Below are 19,844 nucleotides of genomic sequence, written 5' to 3'. Positions count from 1 at the left end.
AGAGTCCATTTTGATGGGGACCAAATAGACTCCGTTTTAGAGTAAACTAAGATTTACACTAGGAAGAGAGTAAAATAAAAAACAATAATAATAATAAAAAATAATAAAACTCACTCAAGGGTTAAGGTTGGAACTCACGACCTTCAGCTTGGGACACTACCACCTGACCTATGCCCCTCCTACTGTTTGCTTTTCACCAAGAGACCAAAGATCGTTTTTTGGTCTGTTGGAGTTAGGAAGATTCCATGCAATCGTGGAATCAGCTGCAGCTGACATGAGCGATATACGAGGAGAAAGCAGGAGCTGCGTGGCTCAGGGAGTAGGACAGCTGTCCCCCAAGCGTTCAGTTGTGAGTTCGTTCCTACGTTGAGTCACTTTTATTTTTTATTTATTCCAATTCTTTATTTGACTTTCTTCCAAGTGTGAATATTACTCTAAAACGGAGTCTATTTGGTCCTCATCTGAATAGAGTCAAATTGACTCTACAGAATTTACTGTGTAACAATAACATATAGGCTAGTTGTGCTTTTAGGCTAACAATATGCAGTATGTGTATTTTCACATAGACAACATTCTCAAAATGATCCCTTAAAAGATGTTGACTACATTCACTAAAGATGTCTGTTACCTTCACATAGTATCACTTTCAAACCACCAACAACAGAGCAAGTTACTTTTAAAGCCGCACTAACGTTTAAAACATTTGACTGACTCCATATTTCAGTTTGTGAAACCGGGTAATATTAGACTACACGCATACACACACATTCGTGCATTAACATCAAAGCAGAGATTGGTTTCAAGAATTGTTTTATTATCAGCGCTCCTCCAAAGCTGCTAATCACAACCACTTTCTTTCATCTTTGCATCCCCTCGTTCATCGCTCCCTCCCTCCCCTTACTTGAGTCTGACTTTGAGAAAAAAAATTGTGCTTTAGTAAGTTTTAGTCTCCCGTATATTTGTTATTTGTTTCCCTTATGGTGGGAAAAAAAAAGTCTCCTTTTGCAGACTTTCTTCTTTGAGGGTCCTGGAGTTCCACTTCCAACATCCCAAATTGTCTGTGTCAAATAGCAGGGGAGGTGAGCAAAACAAGAAAAGAAAAGCTACAAATTATTGTTGGATCGTTTATGCAACAAAGGGCCTTAATTGCCATCATCTCACATTTGTTATGATTTTTTTTTCCAGTTCTTAGCTCATTTCTCACTTGCGATGGACTCCATTCCGACCATTTAGAATCAAATACATTTACTTTCAACTTGTTAACATGTTACCATACATCACCGTGTCCCGTGTGGCGCAATAGAAAACGCTTGGCTGATTCTGAAGAGACAGAAAGGAAAAATAAAGATCTCTTGCCTTCAATCTTCCTCCTCACCTGTGTCTTCCTCCTCTCTCTTTCCCCGCATCCCTCTTTGTCCGGTCCCTCCCTCTCCACCTGCTCTCCTCCATCCCCTCGCTCGCTCAGCCTCCCCGCTGTCCCCGCCCCTCCCCGCAGCCATTGGCCGAGGGTCCACCAATGGCGGGCGGAGCGGCAGCCTTGAGGGACTGCATATGCAAACACAGCCCGCTTAATATTCATGAGCTGCATTTGGGGCTTTAAGTCGTTGATTAGGACAGCGGCGCAGCTTTCCGTCCCAACTGCCCGCCCGGCTGGCTGACTGCGTGTGCGCTTGTAGCCCCCCACTCACCGGCCATACACACACACACATGCGCGCTCGCTCGCTCCCATCCACACACACGCTCGCAGAGCAGATCAGTGCAGCCCGCTAAATTGTGTCGCTCCTTCCAAGTGGAGGCAAGGACCAAGAGAGACTGGAGAAAGAAGAAAAAGAAGAAGAGGACATTTTGAAACTTTTGAACCTCTTTTTCCACAACCCCTTTTTTTTTCTTTTTTTTTTTTCTGGAGGAGGTTGACATGACAATGACCCGCTTTCGCCGATGGATTTGGTAGGACACCCGCTCTCCGAGTGTTTTTTAATGCACTCTGAACAAGAGTAGGTAAATTTTACCTTTTCTTCTAATTGTTGCGCTCATCATTGTCTTCCATTGACTGTCAGTGTTGCTGTGAAGGTTGTGTTTGCATTCAGAGTGTGTGTCCAGCTCTCATTGTGATGTCGGGTACGAGTACGCACACCCTTTCTTCTGCCACTTTCTAACACTCTCCAACTTTGACATATTTTCCCTAAAGTCTTCCCTGCATGTGTGTGTGTGCGTGTTCTAAGCGTGTTCATCCAAGCAGAGCATGAACAAGGTAGCGGGGCGCTGAGGTTACACGCCTCACACTCAGACGGCAGGACAAGGGGCCGTAAGAGTGGAGCAGAGGAGGATGAAAAGAGGGGAAGTACGCTCTTAAATGCCCGAGGAGGTAGAATTACAGACGGCCGACTCAGCGGGTGGCTCCCGCGCGCAGGAGTCACACACACACATGAATTAGACTCACACACTTAAAGCACCAACAAGCAAGTTGCTCCTTTTTTGTGAAGCATTTTGCTCTTTTAGGTCGGAGACCTCCATGACCTACTAATGGGTTAGCAGTGTGTCCGTTGATAAGATGAAAATGCTGGTTGAAATGTGTTCCGTGTGAAATGTGTTGCTGATGGAAGTGGAGTGATGAGTGGGACGCGTGAAGTGACAGTTGTGTTTGCGTTTGCATGCACTGTGATCATCAGCGCACATTTTTCCCAGGCCAGGATTTTATCAGATGAGTCGCAAATAAGCTGTGTCAGGAAAAAGTCAGAGGCGCAGAATGCTTTTGAAATTAAAAGTAACACGTGTACATGTGGAAAGAAGAAACAATTTTGGATTTACTGAAGTGCCTTTTTTTTTCTTCTTCAGATCCAATTAAAATTTTGAATCAGGTCTTCATTTGAATGTTTAGATTTCCTCAATACAGTACATGGGTGTGATCATTTTTAAAACCCATTTTTTTATGATTTTTTTCACCAAATTCTCCCAAAGGTTGACCGATCATGAATGCTATCAAATTAGGTAACTTTTTCCACCAATCACTTAAATTGCCACTTTTAAATATAAGCTTAGAAAATTGACAGCAAAGTCTTAAGATCATGTATACCCTGACATGAAAAAACGGACATCCACCTTATTAAAAAAAATAAAAATAGGAAAAAAACAATGGGTCTGTGTGCTGATCGTTCACACGCAAACCAGTGCAACCAGTTTGGTAAGCGCACACAGTAAAATTGAAGTTTCAGCACTTTCCGTCATCTTTCGCCGAATACTCACTTCAATCAAATTCTACAAATAAGATGTGACATTTTACAACCAATGTCTAATGTAAAACAAAACACCTATCAAAAGACTTTGCTCTTTAAAATGTGCTGCGACAATTTGAGCAAATCTGTCCCATCATTTTTTTCCCTTATTCTGCTCCACTGCTGTGTTCTCAGGCAGCGATTTCCAACACTAATTAAAGTATTAGCAACCCCGATGATGATACTGATAATAATAATAACAATAATAACATCAACAACAAGTGCCGCTTAAGCTATTAACATAATTACCCGCCTACCCCGCACCTCCCTCCGCCGCCATATACATACAATTAGCATATCATTAAAGTATATTTTCTTCAGCGACTTTGTCGAATTTGTTTTGTTTTTTCAAGCAAGCGGGGACGGGAACGAGTCGTCACGGCGGCCGTGAAGGTAACCAGCGCAAAGTAAAAAATCTGCTTAATGATTTTGTCTCAGGATTTGCATCCGAATTGATTGTGGGATTTTTCTGGACAAACGTGAATAGTGAATTCACTGAGTACACAAAGTGTCAACAATTTAATTGATGTAATGTACATTTTGTTCTTCAAATATTAAGCCCAAATTTACAAATTGTGATGTTTAAAATGTTGCCTATTTAAAAAAATATGCATACACATTTTATTTGATGAACAGCCGTTCCACTTGAACTCCTATGCACAATATTTAACATTTGTAATAAAGAGTTGACATGTTTAACAAAACACTCAAAATGCTTAAAATGTATTTTTTTAAAAATCACCAAATCTAGAATTGTATTCCATATTTTTATTTCCAACAAATTCTCAAGTGAGGCACAGCGAGCGGGTAGAGAGAGAGAGAAGCTGACTGGTGGGAGGGAAAAGGAGCAGGGGGGGTCGACCAAAGAGAGATTGCGTAAATTAAAATCCTTTTAATCTCCTTATAAAATCATTTACTTAATTCATCTGTCAGGGCATGTCAATATGTGCCGCGCTGATTTGTTGCCTGTGTGTGTTTGTGTGTGCGTGCGCGTGTGTGACCTGAGAGAGGAGGTGTGCCTCCTCTTTTTCATGTGTCCGCTCGCCTTTCCCTCTGTCCTGATGGCATTTGTTTTCTGTCAGGTTTGTCACACACACACACGCACACGCGCACGAGCGACGGCCTGGCTGAGGTGTGAAGGGTCCGAGCATTCCGGCAGTAATTTGGTCCCCCGTAAAGAGGAAGGGAGGGATGCAAAGGAGTCAGACATGGAGGGATAGGTGGGAGGAAGGAAGAAGAAGAGAAGGGTGGGGGGTGGCTGCTTTTGTCTGACACCCCCGCTCTTAGCCGGACACATGAGCACACACACACACACATACACACACACATTCTAGAACATGCCCTCCAATGTGCTTCTTCGTGGTTTGGGCTGCAAAAAGTCACACTTTGTGTTTGTCTATCAAACGACGCAGCCTTGATGATGTGAAATTGACCCTCAATCAATCAATGCGCGCGTGTGTGTGTGTGTGTGTGTGTCATGGGTCAATGGCGGCCTTGATGTGTTGAACGAGCAGTGCGAGGGGACTGTACCAGCTGCGACACACTCACCGCAATTAGCCGCGAGACCGCAGCCAAGCCAAACGTGTGTGTGTGTGTGTGTTTTGTGTGATTGAATGCCAAAGAGCTGATTGAAAGAACACAGAGCGAGAGAGTGATGTATAGTGAGGGGCAATCCCGCTCATCCACCCCCTTCCCTCCCCCACCCCTCGTATCCCGCTCCCCTTCCCTCCTTTTCCACATCTGCTCCAATCCGCATCCATCGGTCCAAACGATCCATACATCACAATGTGCATTCATTATTATCGCCATTATCACTATCTAGCAAGTCGTTTGCGGATCCGCTGAGAAGGATTCCGCTTAACTTCCACGTATTGACCGCACTTCATTTCTTCATTTGGCAGGTTCAAGTAATGCGGGGGGAAATTCGTGGTTGTGATGTATTTAAATTTAGCACAAATAGAGTTCGGATTGCTCCGCCAAGCAGCAAAGTTGCAATATTAGGAGAGAAAAAAGGTTGTCATTTTAAGAGAATAAAATTGCAAGATGAGGAAAAAAAAGGTGTCATTTTCTAGAAGTGTCAGAATAGTCCATGAGTTAGGATTTTAGGGGAATAAAGTTAGATTGTATAATATTGTGAGGAAAAATGCAAATTCATGTCGGGAAAAATACATTTAAAAATAAAAAATAAATTTGTGTAATTTGTTTAAAGGGCTACATAACCCCACCGATTTTTGTGTGTATTTTTTTTTAATTAACAAGGCATGACTGGCCCTTTGATACTGTAAAAAAAAAAGAAAAAATATTGCATTTATTTTTCACAGAACAGCTCATCTCTTTCCTTTTGTCCTGGTGCCCTTGAGCAAGGCACAACGGTTGTCCCGATCACATTATTTACACCCGAGTCTGAGTCCAAGTCACTTGATTTTGTGTATCTGCCAATATTGTGTTCCGATACAATACGTATGCAATGCAATGAAGAAGCAAAAAAGTTTTAATTAGATTATTATTATTATTTTTTTACAATTATTATTATTTGAATAAAGGTATGCCAAGATAATACCTTTTTATATGGTTGTAAATCAGCAGTAATTCCAATCAAGTAAAGAACTAAAATATGTTATTCTTGACTTTAGAAATTAGGAATTAAAAAATGTGAACTTTTTAAACTGATACAGATCAGCTGAAAATCATGTGATCGGCCCCGATTTCCGATCATGCCAATCAAATCGGATCGGGACAACTCAACTCAACAATGCACACTATAGCAAAAAATAAAATAAAAATACAGCAGACTGACATTATATGCGTGGTATTGAATAGAATAGAATTTACTCGTCGTCATCATCGTCACAGGAACATTAAAAATCAGTTAGAAGTGACGAAGATAAAAATAAAGATCGATATTTACGGTAGGCCTACATGCTATTCATAGTTTGGGAGTATGTACATATTATGTAGTACTACGACGCTATTATTTACATTTTGGTATCGAGGAAGGACCAAATGCAGTCCCAATTGTAAGGAAATTTGCATCAAAATTTGAAAATGAAGTGCTGAGTGTATGTTAAAGTATGCACGACTGCACGTGTGCGCATCATGTGATGCTCAAGGCTTGTAACGCTGCCCCTAATGGGAGGAGACAGCGCAGACTGGGCCACAATAGAACAAATTTAGATGGAGAGGTAGCGTGTGTGAGGGAATGCAGGTGAGACAGAGGAAAAGGAGACGTTCAAAGGTCCCGTAAAGTGGGGCGGGGGGCAACAAGAAATGTTACATATTGGAAAGGGGAGGAGAGTGAAACGAAATGGATGACCATGCCACCTGCAGACTGACAGTGAAATATTCCCGCGCTCATCCTGCCATCATGCTTCATGTGGCAGACGCACGTCTCACTTGAGATTCTTTTCCTTCTCGCTCAAATCGTTTTCACTTTTCTGTGATTCGGTCAAAATGGATCATCGTGGTCAGTTAGTCAGCAAAGAGGAGCACTGTACTGTGAAAAATAATGTTCTTGATTAACAAAATGTCAAAACAAATGTCATTTTATGTATTGTTTACCTATTAAATAACATACCAGTAAAACCAAATCTTATGTTCGATTCTGGTGTATGTGTGATTATAAAAGATGTGGTTCCTACATTTAAGATCTGTTATGAATAATCCTGCCGCTTTTACTAACTCATTTACTGCCATTGACGGCTATAGACGTCAAAAATTCATTTGAACTATTTCTATTAGTTTAACATTTTTTTCCCACTTTTGTTAACAAGAGAATGAAAACCTAGGAGAAAAAAATATTGTACATTTAGAGCAGATATAAATTTTTTGATTAATCATGAGTTAACTTGTTAAAGTCATGCGATTAATTACAATTAAAAAAATGAATCGCCTGACGCCCTAATTTTTTACTAATCTTTTCTTTTTTGAAAAAAGGTTATTTAAAAAAAGAAAATAAAAGATTATTAAAGATTAGTTCATCAGGCGATGGATTTTTTTTAATTGTAATAATCACATGACTTCAATAGTTAACTCATGATTCATCACAAATGTTATATCGGTTCGAAATGTACAATAAAAACTTTTTTTCTAGGTTTTGATACTCTTAACAAAAGTGGGGAAAAAATTTAACTAATAGAAATAGTTCAAAAGAATGAGTTGACTACCGACGACCAAAAATCCACTTTTTTTCCCCTCTGATGATTGAGGAAAAAGTATTCTGATCACACAAATGATCGAAACAAGCATAAACTTGACTTTAAATTTCTTAAATGACATCCAAAATACGACCACTAAAATGATCCCATCAAAGTATGGGACATCGTATGTTAGCACGTCGTGCCCTCAGGAGGCCTCATCGCAGTTGATCCTCACTCTTCTCCGTCTTCACTGCGGGTAATTTATCTATCCGGTTCTTCCTCCACCATTTACCTCCCAACACGCACCACCCTCCCCCACCCTCCACCCCTCCCCTCCCGTGCGTAGCTGTCACCTTTCGGCACCCGCTCAGTCCCTATTAAGAACGACAGCCCATCTGCCGCCTGCCCCGCTAACAGCTCCCGTCGCTAACGCTAACGTGTACACACAAGTGCATCCGCTCACACGCACACACGCGCGCGCGTGCTCACACACACACACACACACACACACACATACACACACACACACAAATGCCTACAGGATACTGCCTTGAGCCCCATCTGCCCTGATGCAAACGCAAAAGCTGCATAGTCACACACCTTTAGAGAGCAATTTGTGATCATCATGCATAATAATTTAATTTGAAATAGTACAAAATGTTGAGCCGCAGTACTTTCCAGTAACATTAGCAGGAGCGCATACGTAAACCACTGCAGTGACGCACTTTAAAAACAGTCCTGCCTCAATGCACGCCGCTAACATGGCGGACATGCTGCAGGATAAGAATCAAGGCACACGATTTTCAGAGAGGTTTTTTCGTGTTCCCCACCAGTTTTCAGCTTGTATGAACTCCCTAAAAATCTTTTTAAGAACATTACTTTCATAAGTCATTAATAAAAATAAGTATTTTTCAAGTAACCCCAACATATCTTCATTTCTGACTAATGAACGTTGTATGAACTCCCTAAAACATACCCCGTATTGGAATCTTGTTCTATTAATAGCACAATATTTTCGCAAGTTATCATTAAAGTTCTTATGTCAGTTTTCCACTCAATGCATTTGTTTTCGCACACACCAGCATGATGGCGGTTTTATTTGAACATCCTATGTAATCAATTGTGATGACCTATTTACATTTAAAAGGCAGAATAGGAACTCATCACCCATTAGAATTGTGTGATGAGGTCATTGTGTTTCCTGTTGTTGGATTTCATCTGTTAAAGGGAAACTTGACTCATTGAGCCATTTTCAACAGTAAGAAGATAATATTTTGTCTATAATTAATGTCAATAAAGTTAATATTTTTCATGTGCAATTAATACTTTTACAAATTAATTTTGCCACTTGCTGTCGACTGAAGATGACATCACCTGTGCTGAGGAAGTAGGTTATGCCCAATCATGGCAACAGGTTATTAATTGTACATGAAAAATAATGACGTTATCACATTGATTCTGGACCAAATATTAACTTTTTTTTTACTGCTGAAAATGACTCAATGAGTCAAGTATCCCTTTAAATTCAGCTGTTAAATAATCCCCACAACCATTTTTTAATACATGCAATTTTCAGATAATTTTACAAAGCATATATTAACATTGAGAGCCCATCGTGATAATAATAAAATAATACAAGTAGTATTTTCTGCAGTATTATGTCAGTTGTTGTGACGACATCACAATGTCTAGCTGGGTAATTAGGGTGCAGCTTTGGGGGGGGGTTGATGTGTGTGAGCATGCGGTGGCATTTGTTTCCTTCAGGGGTAGGTGCCTTTTGCATTAGTAAGAATGGCAACTGTCTCATCAATCACTACATCTGCATGTCACACACACACACACACACACACACACACACTGCCATGGTCATTCTATTCACAGATGGGCCAGCGACACATGAGCGAGTCACCGAGTCTCGCACACATGTGCACACACATATGCACAGTGAAGTCTAGGCATATATATATATATATATATATATATATATATATATATATATATATATATATATATATATATATATATATATATATATATAAATAAATAAAACACCGGAATTGCCTCTGTTGGTGAAGCCACCAGGACACTCTCCAATGGAAGGCAAAAAATAAATAAAAATGAAGTGTTTTCTGTCTCTATAGCATTGTGACATGGCAAGCAAAGCCAATAAGAGTGTGGAGCAGCAAGATATCGATTGGTCCTATTCACCAGAGTGGAACTAAAACCAACAAATTACACAACCCCACCCTCCACCTTTCACTCTCTCCGTGGAGGGAGGGGTAAAAGGGCAAAGGGGTGGGGCTTCTGGATTGGTCTGGTCCTCGCCTACTTGCACTGGAGTTACAGTTCAAAATGTTAGGTTTACACACCGTAGCCAATTTTTAACAATGTTTATTATTGTTTGCAGTAGTGTAGAACTGCATCATATTACGGTATAAGTCGTTTTTTTTTTTTAGATTTCAGTTACCTTATTAAGTGACACGACAGAGGCAAAATTCACTTTGACATCAGCAAAAGTCTCCTTTTCCTCTCTTGTGGCCCGTCTGTTATAATCAATTAGGTTTTTAGCAAAGGAGAATTTTGATTGCATTGACTGCGGTGACCTTATCATTCCAGCGACAACCTCTCCCCTGACACTGCACTGCCTTTGATTTCACACATCGTGCGTCACCCTCCAGGGCGTTTTGCTTTTTAGTCCCTCCGTCTGATGGCCTTATTCACAGCGAGAACAGCCTCAACCAGGCAGCCTGCTTGACAAAAGCAAATATTGACATATACAGGGACCAAAAGTTGCATGTTTACGTTGTCACTCCTGGTCATTGTGTGGTTTTTAATGATACTTCCAATGTGTAACTCCTCAAAATGATTTTTTGTTTTAGCTTTGTTTTAGGCAGACATGGATGTTTACTGTATATACATTGTGTGAATATGTGCCCGTCCGTGTCTGTCATTCATAACATTTGGCTTCAGTTTGTTACTTACCATATAATGAGTGTCTTTTGCACTGAAATTGACGTCTATTTTAATGTTGATCATTGCTGAACCAACATAGTTAGCCTAATTGCATTTAAACCCAAAATAAATAATTTACCTTTTTTTTTTTTATCCATCTGATGGGGCAGCCATTTTGCCATTTGCTGTTGACTGAAAATGACATCATAGTTGCTAAGGTATCGACCAATCACAGCTCACCTGTTTTCTAAAGCTGAGCCATGATTGCTGAGGGCTCAGCCAATGATGGCTAAGCTTGAGAAAACAGGTGAGCTGTGATAAGTCGTTACCGGAGCCCTGAGCAGCAGTGATGTAATTTTCAGTCGACAGCAAGTGGCAAAATGGCCGCCCACTGAGAAGAATGAAAATGGCTGGATTTTGCTACTTAACTCATATTCCACAAACACAATATTAATCAGATTGCCGTATTTAAAAAAAAAAAAACATTGTTGTAAAGACATTTTTAAGTTGACTATAACCATTAAAAAACGTCACTGCTGTCTTCCAGAATGAACTTATCGAAGGGCCCACTGGTGAACAGCAGCACTGACGACAGCTCCAAGTCAACGTACGGTAAATGCGGCGCTGGCGCCTGGAGGATGCACCAGAGCTACGAGCCTCTCGAGGCCAACCACATGAGAGACCCACATGCCCTCTACAACCCAAGGTAACACCCGCTGAAAGATTATCTTCTTTTCGACACTTTTTTTCCCATTGTGCAAACAGTATTAAGTCACCGTGTAGCTCTGTTCTGTAAATGACCTTTTCATTCTAGTCATTTTTGCATATTAAATCAGTACATGGTAAGATAGAGGTGTTTCAGAAATGTTCCAGGACCGATATTTTACAAACTACAAATTTCCACGCTTTGCCCGCATTTTCTGCCAAATCATCATGGCCTCCTGGAAGGATACTTTGCATCATACAGTCCTGGAACTTTTCTGACAGGCCTTATAACGTTAGAATAAAAAATAGAAAGAAATTTGGTGTATTAAGGTGTCATTCTCATTGACCCAGGAAATATTTTATTCTCTTTAGTTTTGCCTTGGTGGATGTCTACAGTCTATATTGGTCATTATAACATTTTCAAAAGAACAAACAAATTTAATCTAATTCTCCATAGTCTAAAACATGTATTTTTTACATCATATGTCGGATATCGCAAGAAAGTGAGCTTAATTTTCAGCCTCAAGGACAAGTCAATAATACAAACAAGCCTTAAAACAAACTTTACCTAACTCCAACCAAGAAAAATGAAACTGCGGGCTTCCATATTTAGAAGCACAACTGTAAATACGCCACTTGTTTCATGTCTAAACACAGCGAGCACATTCCTCTTCCTTTCTCGCCGCTTGACGTCTCTCGCTTGTTCAGTCTTTTAATCATTCGGAGTTTGTGTGACGGAGACGCGATATTCTCATTGTAAGTATGCGATTTACTTCTAATTAGCAGTTTTATTGTGTTGTGAGATTTATGCATACATGGAGTACACATGATTGCTATATAAGTCTACAAAAAAAAAAACGAATGCCCCTACTGGGCTGTAATTGTGATGTGAATTTTTTCACGATATGAAAATCTCTCAATTATTGTTGAATTCATTTCCAACCTTTTGCCACGCTATCGATGAGTGACTGAAATTTGCAAAGCCCTTCAGTTTTAACTGTGTCAGCGCGAGCGAGCGCGCGCATGTGTGTGTGTTTGTGTTTGTGTGTAGACTGGAAGTCTTAGGCCAATAGGATTTCAGGGTTAGTCTGGGTCAAGCCAATTAGAGGTCTGGCGAGCCTTTCTCACGCAGCTTCTCGGCCAATCACCGAGGCCAGCGCTACAAGAGAGAATGTATTACATTTAAAAAGTGTCAGAGTTAAAATACATTTGACATTATTAGACACTTCATTAGATACAAACGAATTATATCCAATGCAATATTTAGACAATTCTGATAGACATCGTCAGAGATATTTCTTTAACTTTTAATATTTTGCTTCTCACATGTAGCAAAATAAGGAAGCCAAATAATTAGAAACACAGTATGTGGAGCCTGAAAGTGATTCTTAAGTATTTTTTATTTATTTATTCCCAATAATAAATATAATAAAGAATTTTAAAATACATAAATAAAATAATAACATTATCCCGTGTACTATGAAAAAGAAAATCTTTGACTAAAAATGAATGTAATTATTTTCCTCATTCACACCCGAGCAGAAGGCCGGCATCATATCGCATGAGTACTCATGACAGTGTGAGCGACCTCCGACTGTGTTGATGGGATTTATTTACACTGTTTACAACACACACACACGCACACACACTGAAATTGCTGTGCCTAAGTTCGACATGAACAACTGATCCAAAATAGTTCAAAATCCTTAAAATGGCAGATTGTGATCCCATGAAATGTGTATTAAGCTTTTATAAATACATCACAAAATGTCTTCCTCTTGTTTTTATTAAAAAAAAAGTTTTTCTACTTACATATTTTATTAGTTGCTATTTTAACACATTTTCAGATGTTGTCATGAAGTTGTAAGGTAATTCAGGAGGATATGTTTAATTTGTGTTTGGAGTTGTGCTGTTTTCATTGGACGGCAACGATATTATTCACAATTTTATTTAGGCCATCAAACCATGGGAATGTGATTAATGTCAGCCAGCCACGCACCACTGACACACACACACACACACACCCACACACATACGCCATGCACACATTGACTTGCTGTAAACTGAGCCCAATGTAATCATAATGATAAAGCAGATTGCCTTAACACACAGATGGGCCTCACAACAGCTCCGCGAGCATGCATGTGCGCATGCGAGTGTGTGCGTGCGCGCGCGCGCGTGTGTGCGTGTCTGTGGACAACGCTGATTGGATTGCAGATTTATAGAAGAGGATTACTGGCGGAGCAGAGAGAGAGCGAGAGGGAGAAAGAGAGAGACAGACTTTCAGAAACTCACCTCTCATTAACTTCCACCCCCTTCACCTCCGCTCGCGCACACACACACACACGTATACACAAACAAACATACACAGTAGAGGTCACATGTCAATGTATATTCCTCCCTACAAAACGTTGAGCGCGAGCGCGGATGCAGCAGACAGTGGCCCTCCAACAAACCTGATTATGAGTGGATGTGAATTAGATTCCTTAACAGATGGTCTGGACACCAAGCTTGAAGGTGCAAGGGCCAAAGTGAGTGAGTGAGGGAGGGAGGGAGGTAGGGGGAGGGCGAGGGAGGTAAAAGCGGTGAAATCCGGGGCAGAGGGGAGGAATGTCACCAGCATATGACCATCATCTTAAAATGGGCTGCAGACCAATAGACTGGATTTTGGTTACTGCCACTGCCGAACAACCTTCATGAACACAGCTGTTCCTATTAATAAATTATTTAATTTTCTAGAATTGCACAGACGACTCTAATTAAGATCAGCAGCAAACTGTAACCCTTTGTAGAGACACATTATTATTAATCAATAGTCAACAGTGCAATGGTTCTTCCTTGGACCAAATAACAAAACAGCAAAGGAAATACGACTTCTTATAGTATACTTACATGTATACAATTTATGATCCCTTAACTATTAACATGCCCGCTAAATACAAACACAATGCGGAGAATTATGAACGAACCAGGACACAATAAGCAGTTTTAGGACACTTTTGTTTCTCGTTGTATCTGCTGCTGCCTTTTCGTATTTCAATCTACAGTTGGGTACAGGACAATGCGTGCATCAAGGGAGAGATGCTAAGTTGTGTGTGTTCCATTATGTCAAGGTTCATGGTTTTGGTGGCAAAAAAGCTGCAGGACCCAAGTGTAGGGAGGCAAGGAGTGCAAGAGTCTCAAAAATAATGTATTGTCAAAAAATACAAAAATGGCCAACAAGGAATTTGGAATAAAACATAATTAAAGTCTATAAGCAAATGAAAATTCATACAACCAACAGATAATGCTGCATTCATGAATGGAGAAACTGAATTTACAAGATTTTAAACATAATTATTTATCTTAATTTATTATTACTTTGAGTTATTTGACATGGGTTCACGCAACGCTATGTGATTTGGACTGACTGTGTTAACCAAGACAACAAACAATTGATCAAAATCAGCCATCTTTGACGTTTACATTCATCATTCTTGACCGCTTTGAGGTCGAAACTGGGACAATCCGAGTGGGATAAGTCCGATTTCCCACCTTCCTCGAATGCAGCATAAATACAAGCAAACTCACGAGCTACACCTGGACAAGACATGAGGGGTTGGGAGGAGCTGATTGGTTGCCACAAGGGCTGTCGACAAAGAAAAGTACGACAAGATGAGCATCAAAACTTAACAAAACAAAACTTAACATGAAACCAAACAGAATAAAATCTAAACTCTAACCAGAGCAGTTTTGATGATTTAGTTCCTTGCTCAATGGCACTTTGGCAAAATTTCCTCTCCCCAAACTAGTAACCTTAGACACAATTTTCTCACATTGAGTTGCATTATGAGTTAGTGATATTGGTGGTTAAGCATGTCTGCATCACACTCAAGTGGTTCTGGGTTCAAATCCCATCGCCTGCGTGGAATTTTCATGTTCTCCCCATGTTTGTGTCCTCCCATATTCCGAAAGCATGCATGTTGAAATTCACCATAGGCACGCACGGTTGCCCAATTCCAACCCCAGATAGGCTCCAACTCACCCGGCACCCGAATAAAGACAATTAGTATAGAAAATGGACGGAGGGATCAAAAGAGAGAATATTTAGGGAGGATTTTCAAGTTTTCGTGCCGGGTGCGCGTCATTGTCCATCGTTCCTCCGGTCGTCCCTCACTGTGATGGACGGGTGTAAATCACGGCAATCCTGTCGTGACAGCCCAATTTCCTCCAATCTGATCTGCTTAAAGAATTCAGCTCACTTGTGTCTCCTCGCCTCCATTTCTACTTATCCTCTCCTGCACTCGGCCCCCTCCCCATTCCCTCAAATGTACTCCCATTTTACTGCGCGAACTGCGCTCTTCGCTTTTACGGCCCCTCTCTCTCGTTTCCCTTCACATTTCCTCCTTGTCGCTTCTCCACATCCTGCCCTCGCGCTCCCTCCCGTGTCACATTTGAAAGCCCTGTCATATTTACTAGAGTGGAAATCCTCTTTCACCATCTGCTTAATAAAAAAAAATTTGCTTTTAATCCGATTCGGGATATTTTGTTTTTTTTTAAGTGCTTATTTTTATTATACTTCTGTGCAATTTCATCTGTTGCCCGTTTCGCTATCAGTCCAAGTGCGAGGGAGCGGGAAGAGAAATGTCACAGGAAGTAAGAAAAAGGCTGTTGCACCACATACGCGCGCACATGCAGATGAGACGAACACTGACCTTGATCACTGACCTTTCTTTTCTAAAAGCACCAGCCAATTTCCATCCTTTCATGAATGCACATTTCTTTCCTCCGTCGTCTGAAAACATGCACATAACATGAGTTGGATCAAGTCATTATAGTACTCATTTAAATCACTTACAGATTTGATAAAAGTTTAATTCGATGACTGTGCTCGTAACTCAAAGCACTTGTATTTCAAGGCATCGTTCTCATTGAAAATAATGGAAAGACTGGAACGGTTTATCACCCCCAAAAAATTGGGGTGGAAATGTGAAAATAGCATTCTATAGTATGGTATTTTATAAAAACATCAATAAATAATGAGAAAGAATTAAACAGTTTGCGCATCATTATTTAATGTTTCAATTCAATTAATTGTGCTGCTCCTCAGCGTCTTCTATTGTAGTGTCTCTGCCTTGACCACCGGGGGCAGTATAATGAAGTAATACAAACCTAAATGAGTAAGATTTACCATTTCTCTCTATGTTTCAGTAAACTAATCTAATATTCATAATTTTTTTTCAAAAAGGATAAATAATTGATGCCTGTGAGTATTGTTTGTGTTGCATCGCGTTGATGTTCAGAATAGAAATTGGTTATTTGAGTTAATAAAACCGTGACAATCACTGCTATTTGTTAGCCTTTCAATGGCGTTTTTTTTCCATTAAGTGTTAGCGTTAAGCTACGTTATCAGGTTGTTTTAAATCCAAATTGTGTTATTTTCTTTACTTGGAGTTTAGTTTAGCAGTCTACTTCAATTGAGAGTGGCAATAAACGACTTGAACTGCTTTTTTGAAAAAAAATTCACTTACTACTACGAACTTCTGCTTATTATGATTTGAGTTGAGTCAAGTTGAGTTCACTATTACCATTTTAAGTTTGCGCTCACAAGTCAAAGCAAAGTCTTGTATATCAAATCACCAGTGTATTATCTTAAATTGCCCATTATCTCAGAGTTTTTTTTTTAACTGAGGTCATCACACTTAGGTGAACTGTAGGTTAGCATTAGACGCTCTGCATATATTAAATTGGCTCGCATATGTTGCAAAAACTGCATAATGAGAGAACTGTATGAGATCCACTGCAAAAAAGATAATGCATAGTTTTGAGAGGTAATCATTTGCCAATATGTTAATTATTGTGGTTGTAGTATGTAGTGGTGTGCTATGTACACTCGGACAGATGTTCCTAATATTTTTGCAGAATGAAGATTTCATATGTGTACCTAATATTGTGGCCCGTGAGCGTGTGTGTTCATTTCTTGAGGTTTTTAGTAGTTCTTACAGTGGACAACCACCCTCACGAACACAATGACACCCAGCTGATAAAACAAAATAAAAAAAAAAGACAGGAGGGGTTTGCGAGGATAGAGTGAGGGAGGGGGTTCAATGGGAGAAAGAGAGAGGGGAGGGGGGTACTTGGTGACAAAGATAGCAGCAGACAGCAACACATTTATCAGCTGGTGCTCACCAGAAAATGACCTAAATCATTACGATTCTCATCTGACAGCGTTTGAACCCCAAACAAGGTCCCCCTGCTCATGTGTTGACACACACACTGTCAAATCCAGCTCATCTTTTACTACACTCACACACCGGGAAGGGAATTTTTCCATTTCCAATGGCGAAGAAAGCCTCCTCAGTGGGAGCGGTTTTAACATCTGCACCGTGCGACGGTTGACTCAAAATTCCTCAGTCGCCGGCCGCTGTTTGGAAAGCTCATAATTCCTAATCAATAGTGTTTGGCTGAGCTTGCCCTGCGTGTGTGCGCACACCCCCGAGCGCTCATCCATTCACTTGTGGAGAATGGGGGTGTGTAAACTTTACAAACCCCAGGATGCATCCTAATAGCCCCACTAGTGGGCCCCTTGTAAGTCTTAGCCCTCATCACAATGCAATGTGTGGTGTCTACATGTGTGTGTGTGTTATGTGGGCTCTTGCGTACTATACAGATTTATTTGTTATGTTTTTGTTCTTGTTTTGGTCACACGGAGGAACACTGGATTGTTAAACTATTTGTAATACTTTTTGCCCGCACAGTGCTCATGACTTTTATGTCTTTTCTCCTCTGGTACTTGAGACATTTTTTGGTTTGTTTTTTTTAACAGTGAAATTACTTAACTCATTCTCTGCCAAAAAAATGCATTTTAACTATTTCTATTAGTCAAAAAAATTAAAAATCCCACTTTTCCCACCTTCTGGCCGGTGTGTATACCTTAAGGAGCACAATGTGGGGCTGGAACAGATTACTGGCATTTCCATTATTTTCAATGGGGAATGATGATTTGAGACAGGAATGGTTTATGTAAAGAGTGTGGTAATGGAACAAATTCAATTTGGCACCATTTTTTTTTTTTATTGGATGTTCTGAATGCCTGTTTTGCAAACAGTGAATACATCTGTGTGGATGTACAGTAGCCCTTAGCTGATGTCACATTGTGCTTCTGCAGACAGCAAACAAGTTGAGACTGAAGCAACAGCGCCTCTGCTGGTTGCAGCCAAATAATGCAGGATTCTTAACTTAACTTAACCTTTATTGTACACATCCTACTACCACATTGATGCTGTTCTGCCTTTTCCCGAAAGGACTCTCTCTGCTGGGCTAAATTGGTTTTAAGGACAGGGCTTATACCGCCACCTGTTTCTCGTGTATTCTCTTTTTAGCCAGAAAATACACATGGATAGAGATTCACTTTCAAAATTACTTTTGTGTATTTTGTCAGATTGATATTCATCACTCAGGAATATAGTTTCACACGTGCAGCCTTTACTGTGGGCAGAGCGCGTGTTGGCCATTATGGCATTGATTGTATGTAATCACGGGTTTACTCTGCAGCCAATGAAGAGAATTACAGGTTTCCTGCACACCTAACACTGTAACAATTGATCTGCACCCTGGTGTGTGCGTCAGATGTGTAATGGCAAGAGGGTGTTTGTGCAAAATGACAAGAAAAGGGTCCAAAAGATGATAGAAAGAGGGCTCAGTAGGAGGGAAAGTGGTTTGAATCAACTCTCGCTGTTGGATTTGATTTGGCTCTATTCACTTTTTAACAACTATAATCATCGACGCACTGTGATGCTATACAAATAAACAGAAGCTTGCACAGTGACACACCAGCAAAATGTTGGTGTGCTTTGTTATTTTGGATTAATGCTGCATTTGAGACTTCAAGCTTTTGCAGTACATAATTTGTTTTTTTTTGGGGGGGGGGGGGCAACAATCATTTGACCACATAACTTCATGCTGAGAGAATAGTAAAATTTCAACACACCAATTTCCATACATAGTACTGTATTTTTCTAGTTTGACATCCAAAAGTTTTCTTAAATTAAATGTTCATATAATAGCCAGATTAACCATCAATTTACTTCTTTACTAGTTTACACTGTCAACTCAACTTAATGTATAGAGCAAAAATTACCATAACTGAAACAAAGTGTTGTGCAGTAATGAAAATGGAACATAAAACAATAACAGAGAATTAAAAGTACAGTAACCTGATAATAAGTCAGTGACATTGAAACGTCTTATCTCACTTTTATTTGCTTTATTTTGTTTAAATGGATGAATAACATGTATACATTGTTTGGTGTTTTGTATCCTAAAAATCCATTTTGGCCAGTGTGATGACTTTCTAGCTTCAGTGTTTTGGCAGCATCGTCTCATCACATCACAGCATGAGAAATTTAGGCAAGAGACACTTTTCAAAGAGCCATGCACTTCCCTGCCAACCCACATATGCAGGCCATGTTGTTTGTGCATGAAGGCACCCTCACACACATTGAACGAAGCAGCTGACAAGCAGTTCAGCAACCCTGCAATGCAAACCCCCGGAAACGCAATTCAGCTTATTGATGAAATCATTTTATCCATTTGACTATGGAAATATAAAAGGGACTTCCTTTGACTCTCTCTCCTTAGTCCATTCTTTAATTCAATGCATTTCCCCATCCGTCTTTCCATTCCAAAGCATTGCTAGTATCATACAGATAGAATTGTGACAAGTTTTTTTTTTTTTTTGCTTATTGGACTGTGTGTTCTTATCAGCATGGCGAGCACAATGCTCGGTGTGATGGAAAGG

At 40.1% G+C, this 19,844-nt stretch overlaps 1 protein-coding gene across 10 annotated transcripts in view; it reads left to right on the top strand.

The window, feature by feature from the left end:
• The window catches only part of esrrga (estrogen-related receptor gamma a), a 213,237-nt gene that overhangs the window by 131,225 nt on the left and 62,168 nt on the right, over positions 1-19,844 (top strand). For 5 of the 10 annotated variants that reach the window (XM_086070957.1, XM_086070958.1, XM_086070956.1 and 2 more), the window contains one exon: positions 10,908-11,066. In XM_086070957.1, the coding sequence (XP_085927083.1) occupies positions 10,909-11,066 (158 nt within the window). In that variant the 5' untranslated portion in view covers position 10,908. Of the gene's footprint in view, positions 1-1,641; positions 1,999-3,625; positions 3,666-10,907; positions 11,067-11,720; positions 11,822-19,844 lie in introns of those variants that run through there. The other 5 variants (XM_086070954.1, XM_086070953.1, XM_086070960.1 and 2 more) reach the window with 4 other exon arrangements.

This window comes from Leptonotus elevatus, chromosome 3, assembly GCF_054856555.1.
Source record: "Leptonotus elevatus isolate MCC_2025b chromosome 3, RoL_Lele_1.0, whole genome shotgun sequence".
NCBI classification, from domain to species: Eukaryota; Metazoa; Chordata; class Actinopteri; order Syngnathiformes; family Syngnathidae; genus Leptonotus; species Leptonotus elevatus.
This window is presented reverse-complemented; position numbering and strand designations above follow the sequence as displayed.